This window comes from Oncorhynchus keta, chromosome 30, assembly GCF_023373465.1.
Source record: "Oncorhynchus keta strain PuntledgeMale-10-30-2019 chromosome 30, Oket_V2, whole genome shotgun sequence".
NCBI classification, from domain to species: Eukaryota; Metazoa; Chordata; class Actinopteri; order Salmoniformes; family Salmonidae; genus Oncorhynchus; species Oncorhynchus keta.
In genome coordinates this window covers 42,019,075-42,043,578 of record NC_068450.1, presented here as the reverse complement: position 1 = coordinate 42,043,578, position 24,504 = coordinate 42,019,075, and the positions used below count along the sequence as shown (strand labels likewise).

Below are 24,504 nucleotides of genomic sequence, written 5' to 3'. Positions count from 1 at the left end.
ACCTGTGCAATTTTTTTACAACATCATGACACTTTGGAGTCGAGTCTGTGGCTCAAGTGGTTTGAAAGCAATTGAGGTTTGAAAGCGCGAATATCCGTCGAATTTCCCAACCTGAAACTGGCTTTAACTCGGTTTTTGGCATTTATGGATAGATCAGTGATGGGATACATTCTTAAACTCAAAACGGTGTACTGAATCTCTCAAAAGATCCAAAACAATTAATCCAGTTTATGGAATAAAATACATGTTCGTGCCAAATGTAATATGCTCTTTGGTAAACCTGTGTGCATACTAACGAAACGCACACATATTCATCAATTCGTAAGGCTATTTATTCGAGAATGAGGTGAAAGATTGCGGACATTAACGCAAAATTTTTAAAAACGTTCCTTTATATACATTTTTATCAGCCCCTACACGGAGCATACGTGCTCCAGTACACTGCTCCTTTACGATTAACAGAGTTGCACAAAACAGGAAATGACATCAATGAGTGCAATAACACAGACGTCCGACCTTACAAATAAGGCAGCTCTTATTCCGTTTGCGACCGAAAGACCAGCTTATTACAGAATGTCAGGTATTGAAGAAACTTCAAATGTTTCCTCAGAATTTCAGGAGGAGAGAAGCGAGGAAGAGGTCGAAGAGGAGATTGGCTATGAAGACCAGTTCCGTTATGTGTTTTACAGGTAGGCTAAGCTAGCTAGTTAGGCTAGCGTTAAGTAGTGTAGCTAGCTGAACCAGTCGAGACGAGTATGACGAGTCCGTGAAGTCAAACATTCTTCTCTGTGTAGCAATACGCCAATTCCCCCCACTTCACTAGCCGGTGTGAGTTCGCTAATTAACGTTAGCTATTGCTCGCCTTGATCTATACTTGATAGTAAGTTTACAATTAGCTAGGTATTCTTGTTTTCTATCTTTAATTGATTTAAAGGTGATACCTAAAATTCACGTCAATTGAGGTAGGCGCATTGGACTAGACTGATGTCTCTATCTTCACCTTCCCTCTCTCGTCCTCGTGTACAGAGACAGGAAAGAATGGGCTGATTTAGAGCCTGTTCCTCAAGATGATGGTCCCAATCCTGTTGTGAAGATTGCCTACTCTGACAAGTGTAAGAAATTAAACTTGGCATATAATTTAAAACCAGCCATCCATATTGTTTTATGTTGTCAGTGTCATGCATTTAGCCTACCAAATACAGTTGAATTTGGAAGTTTATATACACCTTAGCCAAATACATTTAAACTAAGTTTTAAACAATTCCATTTAATCGTAAAAATTCCCTGTCTTAGGTCAGTTAGGATCACCACTTTATTTTAAGAATGTCAAATGTCAGAATGATAGTAGAGATTTATTTAAGCTTTTATTTATTTCATCACATTCCCAGTGGGACAGAAGTTTACATACACCCAATTAATATTTGATAGCATTGCCTTTAAATTGTTTAACTTGGGTCAAAAATTTTGGGTAGTCTTCCACAAGCTTCCCACAATAAGTTGGGTGAATTTTGGCCCATTCCTCCTGGCAGAGCTGGTGTAACTGAGTCAGGTTTGTAAGGCCTGCTTGCTCACACGCTATTTCAGTTCTGCCCACAAATGTTCTGTAGGGTTGAGGTCAGGGCTTTGTGATGGCCACTCAATACCTTGACTTTGTTGTCCTTAAGCCATTTTACCGCAACTTTGGAAGTATGCTTGGGGTCATTGTCCATTTGGAAGACCCATTTGCGATCAAGCTTTGACTTGCTTCATTATATGCACATTTTTCCCCTCTTGATGCCATCCATTTTGTGAAGGGCACCACTCCCTCCTGCAGCAAAGCACCCCCACAGCATGATGCTGCCACCCCTGTGCTTCACGGTTGGGATGGTGTTCTTCAGCTTGCAAGCGTCCCCCTTTTTCCTCCAAACATAATGGTCATTGTGGCCAAACAGTTCTATTTTTGTTTCATCAGACCAGAGGACATTTCTCCCAAAAGTATGATCTTTGTCCCCGTGTGCAGTTGCGAACCGTAGTCTGGCTTTTTTATTGTTGTTTTGGAGCAGTGGCTTCTTTCTTGCTGAGCGGTCTTTCAGGTGATGTCGATATAGAACTCGTTTTTACTGTGGATATAGATACTTTTGTACCCATTTCCTCCAGGATCTTCACAAGGTCCTTTGCTGTTGTTCTGGGATTGATTTGCACTTATTGCACCAAAGTACGTTAATCTCTAGGAGACAGAACACCGCTCCTTCCTGAGTGGTATGACAGCTGTGTGGCCATGGCGATTATACTTATGTACTATTGTTTGTACAAATTAACGCGGTACCTTCAGGCGTTTGGAAATTGCTCCCAATGATGAACCAGACTTGCGGAGGTCTCCAATTTGTTTTCTGAGGTCTTGGCTAATTTCTTTTGATTTTCCCATGATGTCAAGCAAAAAGGCACTGACTTTAAAGGTAGGCCTTGAAATCCATCCACAGGTACACATCCAATTGACTCAAATGATGTCAATTATAGCCTATCAGAAGCTTCTAAAGCCATGACACAATTTTCTGGAATTTTCCAAGTTTAACGGCATAGTCAGCTTAGTGTATGTAAATTCTGACCCACGAATTGTGATACAGTGAAATAATCTGTCTGTGAACAATTATTGGAAAAATAACTTGTCATGCACAATGTAGATGTCCTAACCGACTTGCCAAAACTATAGTTTGTTAACAAGAAATTTGTGGAGTGTTTGAAACACTTAGGTTGGAGTCATTAACTTGTTTATGTGAACTTCAACTGTATCTCTGAAGTCAATTTAAATTATTTCACTTTGCATCAGGAACTTTACATTTCACACGTAACCAAACATGTTACATTTGTCTCCAATAGTCACAGATGTGTATGACTATTTCCGAGCGTTACTGAAGAATGATGAAAAAAGTGACCGGGCACTCTTGCTGACAGCTGAAGCCATTGAGCTGAATGCTGCAAATTACACTGTATGGTAAGCAGGTGTTACTATGATTTATGAACAGAACAGTGGAAAACCAATTATTTTTCTTATTTTCCCCTCTTTTGAAAATGAAATTTGCAAGATCATACAGAAAGGGTCAACTTTTCCTCTATCCATTTTGTGTATGTGAAGGCACTACCGGCGAGTGTTACTGCAGGCCCTGGAGAAGGACCTAAGAGAGGAGATGAGGTACATCACAGCCATCATCGAGGACCAGCCCAAAAACTACCAAGTCTGGTGAGCTTTGCCAATCCAGTGTCACGACCATAGTTGATTTTCGATGAAGCAGACTAAACTCTATGGGCCTTTAAGAACCTAATTTATGTCAAATATTGTGTACTATACTGTTAAAGAAATTAACAAATGTGACTGGATGACAACATCAGGCTGTTTGTCTCCAACATTGGGCTGTGAGCATAAAGACACATTTCCGTTCTCTGCAAGTTGGACAATAAAGTTCTTATTTTTCTTCTTCGGTTCTGCAAAGACTTAACTGTCTGATCCGTATCCTAGGCACCATAGACGAATGGTGGTGGAGTGGCTGAACGACCCCTCAGAGGAACTGGAGTTCATTGCAGAGATCTTAAGTCAGGACGCTAAGAACTACCATGCCTGGCAGCACAGACAGTGGGTCATCAAGGTATGAGCCTCAACAACCAGGCTTCTTTTGTAACCGATGGTGAATTGTTAGCTAGTTATCTGTGTGTGCGCTAGTAGCGGCCATCGTGCAAGTGACATCTCCTGCCCTGAGACTTAAAATCGTTGTCTTGGACCTAGCTGAACCTTTGCTTGCACCTGGGCTTTTCTGGGTCAATGGTATTAACGGTGCTTCTTGAGCAAGAAGTGTTGTTTTGCAGAGTGTCTCTGGTTAAGCCCAGTTTACATTCACATTTACATTACATTTACATTTAAGTCATTTAGCAGACGCTTATATCCAGAGCGACTTACAAATTGATGCATTCACCTTATGACATCCAGTGGAACAGCCACTTTACAATAGTGCATCTAAATCTTTTAAGGGGGGTGAGAAGGATTACTTTATCCTATCCTAGGTATTCCTTAAAGAGGTGGGGTTTCAGGTGTCTCCGGAAGGTGGTGATTGACTCCGCTGTCCTGGCGTCGTGAGGGAGTGTGTTCCACCATTGGGGAGCCAGAGCAGCGAACAGTTTTGACTGGGCTGAGCGGGAACTGTACTTCCTCAGTGGTAGGGAGGCGAGCAGGCCAGAGGTGGATGAACGCAGTGCCCTTGTTTGGGTGTAGGGCCTGATCAGAGCCTGGAGGTACTGAGGTGCCGTTCCCCTCACAGCTCCGTAGGCAAGCACCATGGTCTTGTAGCGGATGCGAGCTTCAACTGGAAGCCAGTGGAGAGAGCGGAGGAGCGGGGTGACGTGAGAGAACTTGGGAAGGTTGAACACCAGACGGGCTGCGGCGTTCTGGATGAGTTGTAGGGGTTTAATGGCACAGGCAGGGAGCCCAGCCAACAGCGAGTTGCAGTAATCCAGACGGGAGATGACGAGTGCCTGGATTAGGACCTGCGCCGCTTCCTGTGTGAGGCAGGGTCGTACTCTGCGGATGTTGTAGAGCATGAACCTACAGGAACGGGCCACCGCCTTGATGTTAGTTGAGAACGACAGGGTGTTGTCCAGGATCACGCCAAGGTTCTTAGCGCTCTGGGAGGAGGACACAATGGAGTTGTCACAATTCACAATCAAAATCGCATACCTTCTAATGAGGCAGAGTGTATATTGGGCTCCTGAGTGGTGGAACGGTCTAAGGCACTGCATTTCAGTGCTAGAGGCATCCCTACAGACACCCTGGTTCGAATCCAGGCTGTAACACAATTGGTCGTGATTGAGTCCCAATAGGTTAATGCACAATTGGCCCAGCGCCGTCCGGATTTGTCCGGTGTAGGCTGTCATTGTAAATAAGAATTTGTTCTTAATTAACCTCTACGGTATCGATGTCCCTATACCGGAACGGTTGAGCTAATGTGCACTAATGTGATTAGTGTGATGTTGTAAGTAACGGCAAACTTTCCAGGACATAGACATGTCTTATGTGGGCAGACAGCTTAACTTATTGTTAATCTAACACTGTCCAATTTACAGTAGCTATTACAGTGAAAAAATACCAAGCAATTGTTTGAAAAGAGTGCACAAAAACAACTTGTCACGGCAACTGGTTTGATACATGAAACCAAACCAATTTATTTTTGCAGGTCTGTGTAAATGAAGTCCCATTTGAATTCTGCCACCAAACAGGCTCTAGCTCTCGTAAATGGACTGCATTTATTATATCACTGTGCAGTTTTATTTTAATACAGTTGTGTGATTGAATCAATGTATTGTCTTGGAAAGTATCTAGTAGTGGATGGATCAAAAATATATCAGAATGACTAGTGATATCTGAACAAGAAAATCCTTTGTGCGGTAAATATTAATCACAAATCTGAATGGACACATGCCATTGGAATAGACAATAGCAAGGACAATGGTGTGTTTGTCTGTCAGTACTAAATAAGTGTACTCCAGAAGTACAAGCTGTGGGACAGTGTGTCTGTACTAAGTTAATTTGTGTCAGTACTAAAGTGTTATATTTTCTAGGAGTACAAGCTCTGGGACAGTGAGCTGGAGTATGTGGAGCAGTTATTGGAGGAAGATGTGAGGAACAACTCGGCATGGAACCAGCGGCACTACATCATCTCCCATACGACAGGCTACTCAGACCCAGCCATACTCAACAGAGAAGTGCAGTACGTACCTGCTCTCCTTACAAGCCGTATCTCATATCAGCCCCAGAAAATGAAAATGGGAAAGGCTTGGTCCAGAAACAACCTCCTAGCCGCTGCCCACTTGGCACTTCAACCTCCAAGCCCCTACCCACTCCATATATCTAAAAGGATGAGATGGGTATGAGCAGCATGATTGTAACTCCACCTTGCCCTCTGATAGGCTTGGTAGGAGTTTAACCGGCATTAAACCTATCAAACCCTTTTGGATTTCCGTGGTTAGGGATTGTTTTTGAAAATGCGGTAGGTCTTGTTTCTGGATTGGGCACAGTTTTCCAGTGTGCTATATCAAACAAATGTGATAAATGTATTCTCCTTTTGTCTTTTTTAAGGTACAGTCTCAAACAGATTAAGAAGGCTCCCCACAACGAAAGTGTGTGGAACTATTTAAAAGGGTAAGCGTCATAGGATTCATTGAGGAGAGAATTAAATCCTACTTACTTTCTGAGTCTACAACGTTATGGGTAATAACACATTTGCCATGCAGTTTCTATCTTCCACCAGCAGATGTCAGAAGTCACCAAAAAAGTGTTGAGAGCCCCACAAGAAATGTGAGCCGTTTCAAGCCAATAGCGGCAATATCTTATATTCAGCACCATGGATAGCAGTCAGATCAAATTACCATGAAATCTGACGTTCAGGTTCACATAGCAGTGGACACAGAGCGGCTGTCTGGTGAAGGTGTAGAGAATGAATCTCGTGAACATACAGTAAATACGCTACAGGAGTGATGTTACTTTTTGATTTGGAAAAAGTCTGGACAACACCCTGTCATTCTCTGCAAATCTCAAAGCAAGGACTCGCTCCTGCAGGTTCATGCTCTACACAACATCTGTAGAGTAGGACCCTATTTCACACAGGAAGTGGCGCAGGTCCTAATCCAGGCACTTGTCATCTCCCGTCTGGACTACTGCAACTGGCTGTTGGCTGGGTTCCCCGCTCATGCGATCAAACCCCTGCAATTTTCCAGAACACCACAGCCTAGTGTTCAACCTTCCCAAGTTCTCCCATGTCACCCTCGCTCCTCCGCACACTCCAATGGCTTCCAGTTGACGCTCGCATCCACTACAACATCATGGTACTTGCCTATGGAGCAGCTGCCCCTTCCAACCTTCAGGCTATGCTCAACCTACACCCCAACCTGTGTAATGGGGATTATTTATTTTCTCCAAAATCTATCAAAATCAAATCAAATGTTATTTGTCACATACACATGGTTAGCAGATGTTAATGCGAGTGTAGCGAAATGCTTGTGCTTCTAGTTCCGACAATGCAGTAATAACCAACAAGTAATCTAACTAACAATTCCAAAACTACTGTCTTATAGGGGATAAAGAATATGTACATAAGGATATATGAATGAGTGATGGTACAGAGCAGCATAGGCAAGATACAGTAGATGGTATCGAGTACAGTATATACATATGAGATGAGTATGTAAACAAAGTGGCATAGTTAAAGTGGCTAGTGATACATGTATTACATAAGGATGCAGTCGATGATAGAGTACAGTATATACGTATGCATTTGAGATGAATAATGTAGGGTAAGTAACATTATATAAGGTAGCATTGTTTAAAGTGGCTAGTGATATATTTACATAATTTCCCATTATTAAAGTGGCTGGAGTTGAGTCAGTGCCAGTGTGTTGGCAGCAGCCACTCAATGTTAGTGGTGGCTGTTTAACAGTCTGATGGCCTTGAGATAGAAGCTGTTTTTCAGTCTGTCGGTCCCAGCTTTGATGCACCTGTACTGACCTCGCCTTCTGGATGATAGCGGGGTGAACAGGCAGTGGCTCGGGTGGTTGTTGTACTTGATCTTTATGGCCTTCCTGTAACATCGGGTGGTGTAGGTATCCTGGAGGGCAGGTAGTTTGCCCCCGGTGATGCGTTGTGCAGACCTCACTACCCTCTGGAGAGCCTTACGGTTGAGGGCGGAGCAGTTGCCGTACCAGGCGGTGATACAGCCCGCCAGGATGCTCTCGATTGTGCATCTGTAGAAGTTTGTGAGTGCTTTTGGTGACAAGCCGAATTTCTTCAGCCTCCTGAGGTTGAAGAGGCGCTGCTGCGCATTCTTCACGATGCTGCCTGTGTGGGTGGACCAATTCAGTTTGTCTGTGATGTGTACGCCGAGGAACTTAAAACTTACTACCCTCTCCACTACTGTCCCATCAATGTGGATTGGGGGGTGTTCCCTCTGCTGTTTCCTGAAGTCCACAATCATCTCCTTAGTTTTGTTGACGTTGAGTGTGAGGTTATTTTCCTGACATCACACTCCGAGGGCCCTCACCTCCTCCCTGTAGGCCGTCTCGTTGTTGTTGGTAATCAAGCCTACCACTGTTGTGTCGTCCGCAGACTTGATGATTGAGTTGGAGGCGTGCGTGGCCACGCAGTCGTGGGTGAACAGGGAGTACAGGAGAGGGCTCAGAACGCACCCTTGTGGGGCCCCAGTGTTGAGGATCAGCGGGGAGGAGATGTTGTTGCCTACCCTCACCACCTGGGGGCGGCCCGTCAGGAAGTCCAGTACCCAGTTACACAGGGCGGGGCAGAGACCCAGGGTCTCGAGCTTGGAGGGTACTATGGTGTTGAATGCCGAGCTGTAGTCGATGAACAGCATTCTCACATAGGTATTCCTCTTGTCCAGATGGGTTAGGGCAGTGTGCAGTGTGGTTGAGATTGCATCGTCTGTGGACCTATTTGGGCGGTAAGCAAATTGGAGTGGGTCTAGGGTGTCAGGTAGGGTGGAGGCGATATGGTCCTTGACTAGTCTCTCAAAGCACTTCATGATGACGGAAGTGAGTGCTACGGGGCGGTAGTCGTTTAGCTCAGTTACCTTAGCTTTCTTGGGAACAGGAACAATGGTGACCCTCTTGTGGGAACAGCAGACTGGTATAGGGATTGATTGAATATGTATGTAAACACACCGGCCAGCTGGTCTGCGCATGCTCTGAGGGCGCGGCTGGGGATGCCGTCTGGCATGCAGCCTTGCGAGGGTTGACACGTTTAAATGTCTTACTCACCTCGGCTGCAGTGAAGGAGAGACTGCATGTTTTCGTTGCAGGCTGTGTCAGTGGCACTGTATTGTCCTCGAAGCGGGCAAAAAAGTTATTTAGTCTGCCTGGGAGCAAGACATCCTGGTCTGTGACGGGGCTGGATTTCTTCCTGTAGTCCGTGATTGACTGTAGACCCTGCCACATGCCTCTTGTGTCTGAGCCGTTGAATTGAGATTCTACTTTGTCTCTGTACTGACGCTTAGCTTGTTTGATAGCCTTGTGAAGGGAATAGCTGCACTGTTTGTATTCGGTCATGTTACCAGACACCTTGCCCTGATTAAAAGCAGTGGTTCGCGCTTTCAGTTTCACGTGAATGCTGCCATCAATCCACGGTTTCTGGTTAGGGAATGTTTTAATCGTTGCTATGGGAACGACATCTTCAACGCACGTTCTAATGAACTCGCACACCGAATCAGCGTATTCGTCAATATTGTTAACTGACGCAATACGAAACATATCCCAGTCCACGTGATGGAAGCAGTCTTGGAGTGTGGAGTCAGCTTGGTCGGACCAGCGTTGGACAGACCTCAGCGTGGAAGCCTCTTGTTTTAGTTTCTGTCTGTAGGCAGGGATCAACAAAATGGAGTCGTGGTCAGCTTTTCCAAAAAGGGTCGGGGCAGGGCCTTATATGCGTCGCGGAAGTTAGAGTAACAATGATCCAAGGTTTTTCCACCCCTGGTTGCGCAATCGATATGCGATGCGTGGAGAACCCGTTGGCTGCACTGCATCGGATAGCGTCTCCAATGAGCCATGTTTCCGTGAAGCAAAGAACGTTAGTCTCTGATGTCCCTCTGGAATGCTACCCTTGCTCGGATTTCATCAACCTTGTTGTCAAGAGACTGGACATTGGCAAGAAGAATGCTAGGGAGTGGTGCACGGTGTGCCCGTCTCCGGAGTCTGACCAGAAGACCGCCTCGTTTCCCTCTTTTTCGGAGTCGTTTTTTGGGGTCGCAGCATGGGATCCATTCCGCTGTCCTGTTTGAAAGGCAGAACACAGGATCCGCGTCGCGAAAAACATATTCTTGGTCGTACTGATGGTGAGTTGACGCTGATCTTATATTCAGTAGTTCTTCTCGACTGTATGTAATGAAACCTAAGATGACCTGGGGTACTAATGTAAGAAATAACACGTAAAAAAACAAAACTGCATAGTTTCCTAGGAACACGAAGCAAGGCGGCCATCTCTGTCGGCGCCGGAAGTTATCAAGTTTCAATACCGGGAATAATTCATATTTATCACGAATCCCGGGAAATATTGCAAAAAAATCGGAAGTGCCCATTTAAAGTGTTTAAAACCAAGATATGGCCACTATGCCAGGGTTCTCCCCAAATAGATGGGCACGGCACCACCTTGTTGGCTTGGCTGCGGCACTATGTGAAGATTTCATAGCAAATTAAACTGATATTTAGTAATGATAGAGTAACTGTTTGATCAGGAATGATGTGAATTGCCAAACAGACGGTTCACAAATTCCGAGCGTTATCATGTTCCTCATTTCAAGGCATTTCAGCAGTAAGCCATCTCGACACAGAGCACACCCCGAGTATAGCGTTGTCGAATCATACATATTTTAACGGCAGTCAAATAAAAGTCAAATGTCCAAAGTTTCTAAGCTTGATGGATAACCTCGTTCAAAGAATGACAGAATATCTCCTATATTTTGGCCAAATCGAGATTCACACATTCTCTACCGAAGTGCTCATGTGGGCAGCAAGTACGAGAAGTGAGAGAAATGTTAGACCTCTATTTTGACATGATGTATAGGCGAGAGATGTGCTTTGATAATGTAACCTATGGATTACAGAAGAAAGTTAGGAATTTTCAAGCAAGACAAGAGTCAGGATTTTGGGTTTCAGTGGGATTGGGACTGGATAGGAAAATAGCCTAGGTTCTAGGACAGGAGAAGATAACAATTCAGTGGCATGACAGAAAATTGTCTGTGACCTAGATGCCTATGTAGTGAATTGTGCATAGGCCTATCAGAGGCACACGCTATTTTATAGGCTGCCCATCTTCCCAAATATTCTGAAACCCTACCTCTTCAAAGTATTTGAAATAATCCCACTGCACCCCCCTCCAAAAAAAGATTTAAGTGAAGACTTGTCTCCCCCCACCAACCCGCTAGCACTGACTTTGCTGATAGCTACTTTATTGAGAAAAAAAATGCTGCAGTGATTAATTGAAAATCTCATATCAAGCCCCACAAGAAATTCTATAATGAAACACAGATGCATGTATTGTAATGCAAACGGGTTGATAATCAATATTTATTATACTGCTTTAACTAAAGTTTTAAAAACAGAATAAAATAAAAGTAAGATGAGGTTTTAACACGTATTGTCCTGTATATTGTAACGTCGCCCATCTCAGATAAGGGCTGTTTCAGTGAGGTATTACTGCCCACATAAGTCATGACCACAGTAAAATTCCACGACTTGCTAACTAACACCAGGTCTCTAATGGCCTGGTTCCCAGCGCTCTATTGTCCCTCTAACCACTCTGACATCAATGCAAATGAAATCGAAAATCACATCAAACACTTGTCATCAAAACAGTAGTAAGCCTATAATACTTAACTCATTGTGATGATCAATTTGAAGAATGTTGAAACAGTGTAAAACGTGGTTGTTGTTGTGGATGTTTCAAAGCCTAACATAACGAAATGGACAGTGCTTTCTAAGGTGACGATTAATTCAGAACATCCATATACACATTGGAGCTTATGTATAGGCAAATGAGCCCAGGCTAAATGAAAAACCTAGATTCAAATTATGATTTTATACAATACACAGCCGACTGCATTATCATGCATGGAAGAAAACATCAAGCAAAGTGGATTTAAGATGTCTTTGGGCCATAGTTGGTCTAGCCCCAGGTATTCCCAAACTGGGTTACACTCAATGCCGTCGGGGTTACGGCAAATAAAAACACGTTTCAAAACGTCCATTTTATTTTCCGAGGGGGCTATACATTTGGGTGAAGTTTTTCCTCGCCCGGGTAGCCTTGTTTCACTGCCAAAAATAAAATGAAGCCATCTAGTGTTCAGCTAAATAACACAATGTCAAATAATTAACATCCAATCACATTAACCATTGTTCTCTCGCGGGAATTCCACTAACGGTCCCGTATGTAGCCAAACGTAGCTTCTACTCATAACATTTGCTCGAAAATGGATAAATGGTTAAAAAAAGTAAGGCCTGCATCCATAGAGGCACATACCAGCTCTACTGGTAGTACTGCTACTACCAGCAGTACTACACCTGCACCTGTCGACAACACACGTTGTTCTGCTTCCACATGCACATCCAATGCTAGCCTCCGTAATTCTACGTTTGTTGTTAGCCCAGCTAGCATGGACACTGACAGTTGTGAATCTGATGCAGCCGAAGAGCTACTGCCCCCTTACCCGGGAAAGCACTGAACAACAGAGGGATGTTGAATCATCGAAGAGGCGCAAATATGATGAGAACTGCATTGATTTGGGGTTCACTTTTCTATTTGGAGTAGTTTCCTCAGGTACATTATTTTCGCACATAACACACGGTCTCACAACTCGATGAAACCTCAACTCATGTGCAGACATTTAGAAACTAATCGTGCCCATTTGGAGAAAAAAAAGCCATGGGAGTTTTTTGAGTGAAAATTAAGACACATTTCAAGTAGTATGACGTATAAAAGCAACAGAGACCATTTTTAATAAGAAGGGGCTAGAAGCGTCTTATATGGTGAGCTACCTTGGCTAGGACAGGCAAGCCCCATACTATTGTGGAGGACTTAATTCTTCCTGCTGCCACGGATATGGCTGGGACAATGTTGGGGGGAAAGGCCCAAAAAACTATACAGACAATGCCTTCATCAAACAACACTGTTTCACGAAGCATCAGTGACATGGCAGGAGATGTTTTGAAACAATTACTGCTTGCATACAAGCCAGTGAATTCTATGCCTTACAGCTGGATGGGCCTGGCACAGCTCCTGCTATATGTCTGTTACATTTATGGTGCCAAGGGAATGCATGACCGCTTTTACATTTACATTACATTTAAGTCATTTAGCAGACGCTCTTATCCAGAGTGACTTACAAATTGGTGCGCTTGAAAGATGTTTTGGTTACTACAGTGAAAATGGTTAACTTTGTTAAAGCAAGGCCCCTGAACTTGTGTATTTTCTGCACTATGCAACGATATGGTGTGCTTGTTATCAAGGGGAAAAGTATTGACACTTTTTTTTACATTGAGAGACGAGCTTAAAGTTTTCTTTACTGACCACAATTTTCACTTGTCTGACCATTTGCATGATGACGAGTTTCTCACACGAATGGCCTATCTGGGTGACGTTTTTTCTCATCTGAATGATCTGAATCTAGGAATCTTACAGGAACTCTGCAACTATATTGAATGTGCGGGACAAAATGATATGATTTAAGAAGTTGGAGCTCTTCTCTGTCTACAGGACCTTCCTGAACAAGAGTCATCGAAGTTGCAACAAGCGGTTCTGTAATCTTTTTAATCATAAACCACTGCCAGATTTCTGGATTGGGCTGCGCTCAGTATCCTGCCTTGGCAAATCACGCTGTTAAAACACTGATGCCCTTTGCAACCACCTACCTAGGTGAGAGTGGATTCTCCATGGAAACTGAATACAAGCACAGACTGTGTGGAAAATTATTTTTAACACAGTCCAATACAACCCAACATTGCAGAGTTATGTGCATCCTTTCAAGCATGCCCTTCTCATTAACCTGTGGTGAGTTATTCACCATTTTTGATGAACAAATAAGGTTCTATATGTAAGATGGTTACGTAAAGAGCAATGTAACTGATTATTATTATTTGTGCCCAGGTCCTATAAGAGCTCTTTGTCACAACCTGGCTCGTGGGAAGTGACAAACGCACACTCATTCTTATGTTTAATACATGTATCGTATAGTGTTGAGTGTGTGTGGCAGGCTTACAATGATGGCAAAAAAACAACATTTGAGAGTGCGCTGACCCTGGTGCTAGATGGGGGGGGTACGCAGCTGGAGGTTCAATGTTTGAAGGGGTACGGGACTAAAAAGTTTGGGAACCACTGGTCTAGCCTATACTCTAAAATTAAACAAATTCAAGTAATCGCCTTTGAACTGTATTATGCATAGTGGACTTAAGCTCCAATGTATATCCATGAGTCCATGGGAGGGAACGTAAAGCCCTATAGGAGATGCTGTTGGTTCACTGATTGTGCAGGGCAGCTGACAGTTAGCCTACAATTAGTGAATTTGATTTTGAATAGCCTAGTAATAGGGCACTTTTCAAAAATGTTTTAAGTTAATTGGGTGACATTTACCTTTAGATATACAGAATCTCACCATGTGTTTCCATCTCCTCCTTGATTCCTTTCTCGAACGCACCGACTGGCTGTCAAATGTTTCGTGAAATATGTTTAGTTGTGAATTTTTTTTTACTGTTGATGTTACGGAACAGATGCTTGGTTTCCAAAATGTAAGCAATAGGTAGGTGCAGGAACAAGTTTAGAGAGCCCATAGCCTACAGAGTTTGGGCTGAATATCACCCGTCTGACAGCGAGACAACGCACCTCGATCCGTGGTTGATGCAGTGGCGTAAATTAAGTGTGCTTATATGTATTTCTAAAGCACATGCATGCTCCGCTGTAACACCGAAGTAGTCTACAAAACGGTCCCGCGGGAAAGCGCACGGCCTCCCTTCGCTATTTGAGTGCGTACAAATTACATGCATTTCCTCTGTCCCTGCCCATTTCATAATGGCCCATTTCTAAAATAAATTACAACTTTTTTTCATGTTTACGTATTAGAAAAGTCAAGATTAAATTGAGAGTCTGATGGCGGTTGAAAATATGATCACTTGATGAGAGAAGAGCTGTGTGGCCTGAGGCAAGGAATGGAGTGCACACTTGCTACTTTCTCAAATCATCAGTCAGCCCATACGTTTTTATTTCTAAAGTTTATCGTTCTCAACTAATGTTGTCAAAACTCTAAATATAGCATATAGGACTTGTTTCAAATAATCACTTATGCGCAACACAGCCACTTCATATGCAGACTTACTCCATAAGGGGAGAAATAAACGTTCTATTTTATTCAGCTAAGTTACATTCTATTCTTCTTACTATAAAAAATGGCACTGCACTTAAGCATTTATTGTCAGCTAAATTAACATGTCTACAGCCTATGGCATGGAGCATAGCCAGATAACATAGGTCTACTGTAGGGAGGCGCAAGGAGAGGTTGAAGAGCCACATGTGGCTTGACCACCTGGTTCCTGACATGGTTTAGGAGCTCTGGATAGTAATACTGCTTTTGCAGAGTTGGTCAAAGCTTTTCACACCCCTCTCTCCCCCCCTTTCCCCCACCCCCAGGATTCTACAGGACCTGGGCCTGTCATCCCACCCGGGTCTCCTGGAGCAGATTCTGGAGCTTAAGGAGACCCACTGCTCGCCCTACTTGTTGGGCTTCCTGGTGGACATCTACGAGGACTTCCTGGAGAACACCTTGGAACACCACGAGGAAGTCCTCAGTAAGGCTCTGGAGGTGAGCAGCACTAGGACCTATCTGGGCTAGTTTAGCACATTGTCCTACTAGACTTAAAGGGATCATTCAGCATGGGGACCTATCTGATTTTAAGAGTTCAACATGGGGACTTCTCCCACTTCAAAGGATAGTTCAGCACATGGACCAAATGTATGGGAAAATGGGCACTATCTTATTTGGTATTACTCTAGAGTTGGGATTATACTGCTTTAAACTAATTTAGAAACATGTGGTGGCAGAAGTGGGATTGTGCACTCAGCTGAAAGTCTTTAGACTTTGAAAGTCTCAGCTGAAAGTCATTTCCTGGAGGATGCGATGGGAGTGCACTTATTTTATTTTAGCCCACCAGTAACACGCTTGATTAAACTAAACACCAGGCTTTGATGAGTTGAAAGAAATGTTCTAGCGCTCGGCACAAACAGAAATGTGCACATTTCATCTTGGGGATCCCCTCAGGAATGCACTGGGAAACTGGTGTAGATGCTGAAGAACTTGGCAACAATGTGCAGAGAATGGAAATTGTGTCTTCTACCATAGCCGAGACGTCTCCTTCCTTTGTTTACCTCGAGTGTAAAACATTGACTGAGTCAATCAGTGTAGAGCAGCCCACGCACAAAGAGTTCAAGGCTGAGGAACAAGGAAAATCAGAATCGGGAAAAAAAAAATCGGAAAATCAGAATTATTCAACCAGTCGGATTTGAAAACGCTTTATCCTATCGCACCGGATCTCTTGCATGTTATTCCAAGTCTCCAATGACAATCTCCCTGGCAGTGTGAGTGACAGATTGTATGTTGCTTCTATTTTCGGCAACTAAATGCTAGGCTGTCTGTCGGAGTTAATTAGGTTTCTTGGGAAGTGTTTTATTTTTTAAAATTGCTGCTGTTTTCAACTGTAAAAAAAAAAATAACACAATTAAAACGTGTCTATGCTTATAATCATCAGCATGGGCGTTGTCTGTCAGAAAAGGCACTACAGGAGCTCTGATGCATATTTGAGTATCCACTACTCAGAAATGCATGCAGCAGGAAGGGATTTCATTCAATTGGTTGTTGAAAATGAGCTTCTTAGTTTTCCTCTTTATTTACTTAGAAAATTGATGTTTCACAACGCTAGTGCATCCGTGAGAAGTGTAAAAGGTATGTTGAGAAGCCACTAGCCAACAACTTCACTACCAGTACTTCTACCATGGCTATGTTAGCTGTAGTAATAGATCATTTGATTTGCACATAAGCGAACAAGCAAGTGTTAGCAAATCAGCCCAAAGTTCCAAACCCTTGGGTTGCAAGACTATGCAAAAAGAAACATTATTATTTTTAAAAATTGTATTTGCATTAAAGTGAACGTTATCTGGTTTCACCTGGCACAATATCAATTATTCCTTTAATATTTCTGCTCTGTTTAAATAGATCTCTTGTCCATCTCTCGTCCTTTGCACCTTCAACCCTTTAATCCTGCTATATCCATAACCCTCTCTCTCTCCAGCTCTGTGAGCTCCTGGCCCGTGAGAAGGACACCATCCGGAGGGAGTACTGGAGCTACGTGGGCCGCTCCCTGCAGACTAAATACGGCTCCAGTGACTCCTGTACCACCACCAGCGCCCCAGGATCAGCCTCAGGCTCCGTTCACCAGGAGACACCCTGCAGTAGCTGAGGGAAGACATAGAACTCAATGGGAGTCAAGGGAGCAACCGCTTTTAACCAGCCCAAGTTTGTTTGGCAATAGCATTACCACATAAAATGAGATAAGTAACAAAATAAACACTTGTAACTTACTGTAAAAGAGGCAACTCACTCCAGATAAGTGTTATGAGATCGGGTTGGATCATCCCTGGATTTCCAAATATGGACAGCTGCTGTCATCGTCATGTATTGAAGTTTATAGCCATAGTTGAGCTAGTTTGGATGTTGATTACGTGAGTGTGTGGTAACGAGGCATTACTGTGAAATTAGGCTCATTTTGGATTTGTTCTGCTACGCAGTACACAGGAACACTAGCTTAGAAGCCGTTAAGCCATTAACAAATCTCTGTGTAGATTCATATTGATGACGTTGCCAAAACACTGTATAACCAGACTCGGCATTGCTGTAGGCTACAGAGTCTTTTGTACGCTAGAACTAATTATGATTATTCTAAACTGGAAGTTTTGCCCTTGTCTTTTTTTCTCTCTCTCGATTCCAACACACGTGCCTCATTCTAACATCCCTACTTTTCAGTCATTCACTCTACTTGGCATAATGGGCCTGTGTTTTGAGTTCAGCCAGTAATCGTCTCATCTGGATTCGCTCCCACTAACGAGCGAGATGAATAAAACACATCCACTCATTGAACAACCATTTCACCGTATTAGCAGTTAGCCACTGAGCTAAAATACATTAACCAGGGATTGTTTTTGGTCATTTAGAAATTATACATCGGAAGCATGACTCAACGTCTTCCCCAAATGAAATTGGCCCCGTGTTGCGAAACACAATTATTATTTTTTTAAACTTTGCTTCGACTAATTTATAGCTGATAGATTTGGAGGGGGAAAAGCGTATCATCTTAAATCACTGGGCTAAAAGAGTCAAATCACAATTAAATGGAGCAGCATGAGCTTAGCTTCCAGGCTTTCTTGTTAATTGATTCTGGAGCCATTGCATCCATCTCTGCAGCTCCAGAGGCCATAAAAGGACCATTGGATCAAGTCATTGGATATCTGAGAGTGGGAGTACCCTTCATGAGACTGTTTCACTGGGCCAGCTATGGAAAGTCCAGTCATCACAAGATATGAAGGGTTGACCTTTTTGAAATGGTTAACTGCATATGGTTCCATAACAATGTATGGCTTTTACACTGCTCTAAGTGCAGCATGTATTTCAATGCAGACATTTTTCAACAGACTGAAAGAAAAAAAAACGTATTCAGTCAGGAGCATTGTGAAATCATGAAGACTTAGGATACATACGACAAGTCTTACAGTACAATGCATTTTAACCATATAATGAATTGGATATGATTGGATTGGATTGGATGATTGGATATGAGTCTGAAAGGAGAGTACAGTCTTACCAGACACGTAGGTATTTGTAGTTGTCCACGTATTCTAAGTCAGAGCCGTCCAGAGTAGTGATGTTGGACAGGCGGGCAGGTGCAGGCAGCGATCATTTGAAGAGCATGCATTTAGTTTTACTTGTATTTAAGAGCAATTGGAGGCCACGGAAGGAGAGTTGTATTGCATTGAAGCTCGCCTGGAGGGTTGTTAGCACAGTGCCCAAAGAAGGGTCAGAAGTATACAGAATGGTGTCATCTGCGTAGAGGTGGATCAGAGACCCACCAGCAGCAAGAGCGACATCATTGATGTATACAGAGAAGAGAGTCGGTCCAAGAATTGAACCCCGTAGAGACTGCCAGTGGCCCGGACAACAGACCCTCCGATTTGACACACTGATCTCCATCAGAGAAGTAGTTTGTGAAGCAGGCGAGGCAATCATTTGAGAAACCAAGGCTGTCGAGTCTGCCGATGAGGATGTGGTGATTGACAGAGTCGAAAGCCTTGGCCAGGTCAATGAATACGGCTGCACAGGATTGTTTCTTATCGATGGCGGTTAAGATATCGTTTAGGACCTTGAGCATGGCTGAGGTGCACTCATGACCAGCTCTGAAACCAGATTGCATAGCGTAGAAGGTATGGTGAGATTCGAATGGTCGGTAATCTGTTTGTTGACTTGGCTTTCGAAGACCTTAGAAAGGCAGGGTAGGATAGATAGGTCTGTAGCAGTTTGGGTCAAGAGTGTCCCCCCCCCTTTGAAGAGGTGGATGACCGCAGCTGCTTTCCAATCTTTGGGAATCTCAGATGACACGAAAGAGAGGTTGAACAGGCTAGTAATAGGGGTGGCAACAATTCGGCAGATAATTTTAGGAAGAAAGGGTCCAGATTGTCTAGCCCGGTTGATTTGTAGGGGTCCAGATTTTGCAGCTTTTTCAGAACATCAGCTGACTGGATTTGGGAGAAGGAGAAATGGGGAAGGCTTGGGTGAGTTGCTGTGGGGGGTGCAGTGCTGTTGACCGTGGTAGGGGTAGCCAGGTGTAAAGCATGGCCAGCCGTAGAAAAATGCTTATTGAAATTCTCAATTATAGTGGATTTATCAGTGGTGACAGTGTTTCCTATCTTCAGTACAGTGGGCAGCTGGGAGGAGGTGTTCTTATTCTCCATAGACTTTAGTGTCCCTTAACTTTTTTGAGTTAGTGTTGCAGGAAGCAAATTTCTGCTTGAAAAAGCTAGCCTTGTGTTTTCTAACTGCCTGTGTATATTGGTTTCTAGCTTCCCTGAAAAGCTGCATTTCACGGGGGCTGTTCGATGCGAATGCAGAACTCCATAGGATGTTTTTGTGTTGGTTAAGGGCAGTCAGGTCTGGGGAGAACCAAGGGCTATATCTGTTCCTGGTTCTAAATTTCTTGAATGGGGTATGCTTATTTTAAAAAATATAACCAGGCATCCTCTACTGACGGGATGAGATCAATATCCTTCCAGGATACCCCGGCCAGGTCGATTAGAAAGGCCTGCTTTCTGAAGTGTTTCAGGGAGCATTTGACAGTGATGAGTGGAGGTTGTTTGACCACTGACCCATTACGGATGCAGGCAATGAGGCAGTGATCGCTGAGATCTTGGTTGAAAACAGCGGAGGTGTATTTAGAGATGTTGAATTTATTATGGATTTATTATGGATAAATGAATAAACAATATCCCCATTTTAAATAGAATTGTATCTCGGTAAACTTATACTCTGTATAAGTAATAGACAATATGAGTTCATAAGAAGAAATTGTGTGACAGGACAAGGAGTAATAAAATGTTAATGAACACCATTCCAACGAGGCAGGAACAAATGGGTTGTGGACTGTGTAAACCCATAAGGTCGTTAGCCTATGGTTGACCCAACTGAAACTTAGCTCTGGGGTTTTTAGATAAGGCAGTGAGTGCATTCCTAGGGTTTCTGTTAATTAAAACTGTCAGTTCAGTGGTGATCGATAATGTTGAGGGTTCAAAAGTTATCTGGGAGTGTGTTAGTAAGTTAGAATGAACCTTTCACCTTACTTTGTCCCGGTCGAGAGGAGGGGATTCGGTTAAGGCTGTGAAATGACGTCCTGATCTGTATATAAACTCATGCATGTGTTTAAGTGGTAGCGCGCTCTGAGAATAAATTCTATTACCTATTATTTAAAGACTTGTCTGCGTCTATTTTATGCAAACAAGAAATCTTACAAATTCTCAAAATAGATTAAGGGCTTTTAATTGATGAAAGCACATTGTCATAATTAAATTATACTAACAAGAGGGCAAGTTGGTTAGGATGATATGAGTGTACCCATGTTTACGGCTTTGGGGTGGTACCTGGTAGGTTCATTGATCATTTGTGTGAGATTGAGGGCATCAAGCTTAGATTGTAGGATGGCTGGGGTGTTTATATGTTCCAGTTTAGGTCGCCTAGCAGCACGAGCTCTGAAGATAGATGGGGGGCAGGCGGCAACGGTGATAGACTTGTTTTTAGAGAGGTGGATTTTTAAAAGTAGACGTTCAATTTTTGGGGGTACAGACCTGGATAGTAGGACAGAACTCTGCAGGCTATCTTTGCAGTAGATTGCAACACCGCCCCCTTTGGCCGTTCTATCTTGTCTGAAAATGTAGTTACGGGTGAACATTTCAGAATTTTTGTCTTCCTAAGCCAGGATTCAGACATGGCTAGAACATCCGGGTTGGCAGAGTGTGCTAAAGCAGTGAATAAAGTGAATAAAACAAACTTGGGGAGGAGGCTTCTGGTGTTAACATACATGAAACCAAGGCTATTACGGTTACAGAAGTCATCAAAAGAGAGCGCCTGGAGAATAGGAGTGGAGCTAGGCATTGCAGGGCCTGGATTCACCTCTACATCACCAGAGGAACAGAGGATAAGGGTACAGCTAAAAGCTATGAGAATTGGTTGTCTAGAACGTCTGGAACAGAGAGTAAAAGGAGGTTTCTGGGGGTGATGAAATAGCTTCAAGGTATAATGTACAGACAAAGGTATGGTAGGATGTGAATACAGTGGAGGTAAACCTAGGTATTGAGTGATGAGAGATATTGTTTCTAGAAATATCATTGAAACCAGGTGATGTCATCGCATGTGTGGGTGTTGGAACAGAAAGGTTGGATAAGGTATAATGAGCAGGGCTAGAGGCTCTACAGTGAAATAAGCCAATAAACACTAACCAGAGATGTGTGTGAACAACAGGTGCAATATTCAATCTGTAAAGCTGCTTACAGATTCCACGATAGAAATGTAAAGGTAATTTCCGATTGAGCCGACATATGCAGTATTTACTGTGAATGCAGTCTCTGCTAAAGCAGGAACATTGCTTCAAACTTCAATCGCACTGTAAAGGAGAAGTTCCACGATACGGATTGAATAGAGCCTCGTTTCTCAAAGTTGTCGGGAATGCCACATGCATCCACATACAGTGAATTGCAAAAGTATTCACACCCCTTCTATATTTTTGTAATATACCAATTGGTACTGAAAAGGAGATGAATGTGTGTGTATTTATTTGGCTTTCCTTCATTGATCCCAAATATTCTGAACTATTCTCTCCATATATTCTAGTGAGTCTGTTGAGAAAATTAAAGTTACACCAAATTTAAAGGGATGGCTTTTGATAAATGTCCTGAAAACCCTAATGAATAGAAACTCCACGAAAAAAATCTGTTGGCCAGCAAGTGGGCCGGTTTTCAGCAGATTTAATTACGTTTATTCAGCATGCGCAAGGGGACCTTGCCGGCAAAGCCCGTTACGCACCTGCATAATGGCTGAATACCAACTACTGAGAAGAGTGTAAGAAAGGGATGTAAGAAAAGACTGAATAAGTCTGAATTGGTCCCTGTGTGAAACGAGATCGTTAAGTCTGTGTTTATTGAGAAGTGTTTCTGTGGGAGAGGACATTTGAACTGAGACACATGGAATTGTCCAAATACTCCAGGAACATTCTCTACTTCATCCGTGACTCACTCTAATGTACTACATTTCTACAGGGTAAACTGCGAGAGGTCAATTTGCAATGATATTAAACAGTCAGTCATAACCCAAGCTAAACACCCATACTGCACACGTCTCAGGCCTGGCGCCTTGCAGTGATCGAAATGCATAACTGGGAATCCCAATTGTTCTCAGACATGGCTCTCTAAGACAATTTACAATGGACAAGCGACCCATTATTCTGTAAGACAGAGGATGGATGGAAAGTAATTTTCTGTTTAGCCCCTCCCATCTTTAAGCTAACACACACAGCCCCCTTCCTCCCTGCTACATGACCAAGTCTCCCACCCAAAGCGGTCCTGATAATCTCCATTGGTATAACAAGATGTCACAGGAGAGGTGGCAGCCCTGGCTATTAGCTCCATGTCGGTCTCCCATGTGTTCACGGAAGGCTAGGAGGGATTGGCTCGGGTGCTGACAACTCCATTACATGGGCCATCTCCTCTGTCTATCTCACTCCTTCACACTCACCTCCAGACACTCTGGGACTCACAGCAGGGCATCTTTATACCTCTCCCATCTCTCTTCTCTCCCTAATGGATACAGGTTGTAGGCTCTGGCATCTTGAACTCTCCGCCTTTCTCAATCTGTCTCTCTACCCCCCTCCTTCTACCCTCTCTCTCACTCTGCTTCCCTTCCTCGATTCTGATGATCTGTTCCAGCATGAGAGCGGATAAAATGAGAAGGCATGTTGCACAGCCTCATCAGGACTGACTGCTCAGCATTCAGACTACTCTTAATATACCAGCGGGTTATTTTGCCTGCGGTTGAATTTGCTTATAATTAGTCATGTTATGGCTAATTGATGGAGAATTTTGATCCTATAGCCACTTTAAAATGATTTAATTAGAATATAAAATCGCCACCATGAGTAATCTTAGTTCTTACTCATTCCAAACAAGTCAACCCACAAACTGTTAATTTGTTTTTCTCCATTATGACAACGGTTCATCGTTCCGAAGTTGAACTATGTTGCAAGATAGGTACTTAGGGCTAGATTGTATCAGATCCGTGCTAGCCGACACCCGCATCTAAGGTCTACCTGTCTAACTGACCTAATAGCTGGGAATACGATTACGCCGACAGAGATGGTCGCCTTGCTTCGCGTTCTTGGAAACTGCAGTATTTCGTTTTTTTATGTATTATTTCTTACATTTTTACCCCAGGAAATCTTAAGTCTTATTCCTTTCAGCCCAGGAAGAACTATTGGATATAAGAACAACGTCAAGTTACCAACATTACAACCAGGAATACGACTTTCCCGAAGCAGATCCTCTCTTCGGACCACCACCCAGGATAATGGATCTAATCCCATCAGCTGACTGAAAAAAACAGTGACGCAGAAGGAGCGGTCTTTTGGTAGGGCTACCTTAACGGGCACATCGCGCACTGCTCCTGAATATACTACTCGGTAGAGGAGATTTGAGCAAGGGTTGCCTTCCAGAGAGACAGAGACTAACATTCTCTGTTTCACAAAAACATGGCTCTCTCTGGATATGTTGCCGGAATCGGTCCAGCCACCGGGCTTCTCCATGCATTGCGACGACAGAGATAAACACCTCTCTGGGAAGAGGAAGGGTGGGGGTGTATGCTTTATGATTAACAACTCATGGTGCGATGATAACAACACGCAGGAACTCAAGTCCTTATGCTCACCCACCTAGAATTCCTTACAATCAAATGCTGGCCATTCTACCTACCAACATAATTCTTGTCAGTTATAGTCACAGCTGTGTACATCCCTCCCCTCAAGTGAACACCAAGATGGCCCTCAAGGAACACCAAGATGGCCCTCAAGGAACACCAAGACGGCCCTCAAGGAACTTCACTCGACTTTATGTAACCTGGAAACGATATACCCAGAGGTTGCATTTATAGTGACTGGGGATTTTAACAAAGCAAATTTGAGATCAAAGTTACCTAATTTTATCAGCATATTGACTGCACGACACGTAGGGCTAATACTCTCGACCACTGCTACTCTAACTTCCGCGATGCCTACAAAGCCCTCCCCCGCCCTCCCTTTGGAAAATCTGACCACGACGCCATCTTGTTCGTGCCAGCTTATAGGCAGAAACTCAAACAGGAT

At 43.4% G+C, this 24,504-nt stretch overlaps 1 protein-coding gene across 2 annotated transcripts; it reads left to right on the top strand.

Moving 5' to 3' along the window:
* The first annotated feature begins 476 nt into the window (after positions 1 to 476).
* On the top strand, positions 477 to 17,509 carry LOC118363613 (protein farnesyltransferase/geranylgeranyltransferase type-1 subunit alpha-like). 2 transcript variants are annotated; one of them, XM_035744669.2, is made up of 9 exons: positions 477 to 689; positions 1,027 to 1,112; positions 2,857 to 2,971; positions 3,113 to 3,217; positions 3,494 to 3,620; positions 5,584 to 5,732; positions 6,101 to 6,163; positions 15,197 to 15,368; positions 16,852 to 17,509. In XM_035744669.2, exons 1-9 carry the CDS (start codon positions 481 to 483, stop codon positions 17,017 to 17,019), a joined length of 1,194 nt encoding a protein of 397 aa, XP_035600562.1. In that variant the 5' UTR covers positions 477 to 480; the 3' UTR covers positions 17,020 to 17,509. The 2 variants fall into 2 exon arrangements, with proteins under 2 accessions (XP_035600562.1, XP_035600563.1); XM_035744670.2 differs by lacking the exon at positions 1,027 to 1,112.
* Positions 17,510 to 24,504: the final 6,995 nt, after the last annotated feature.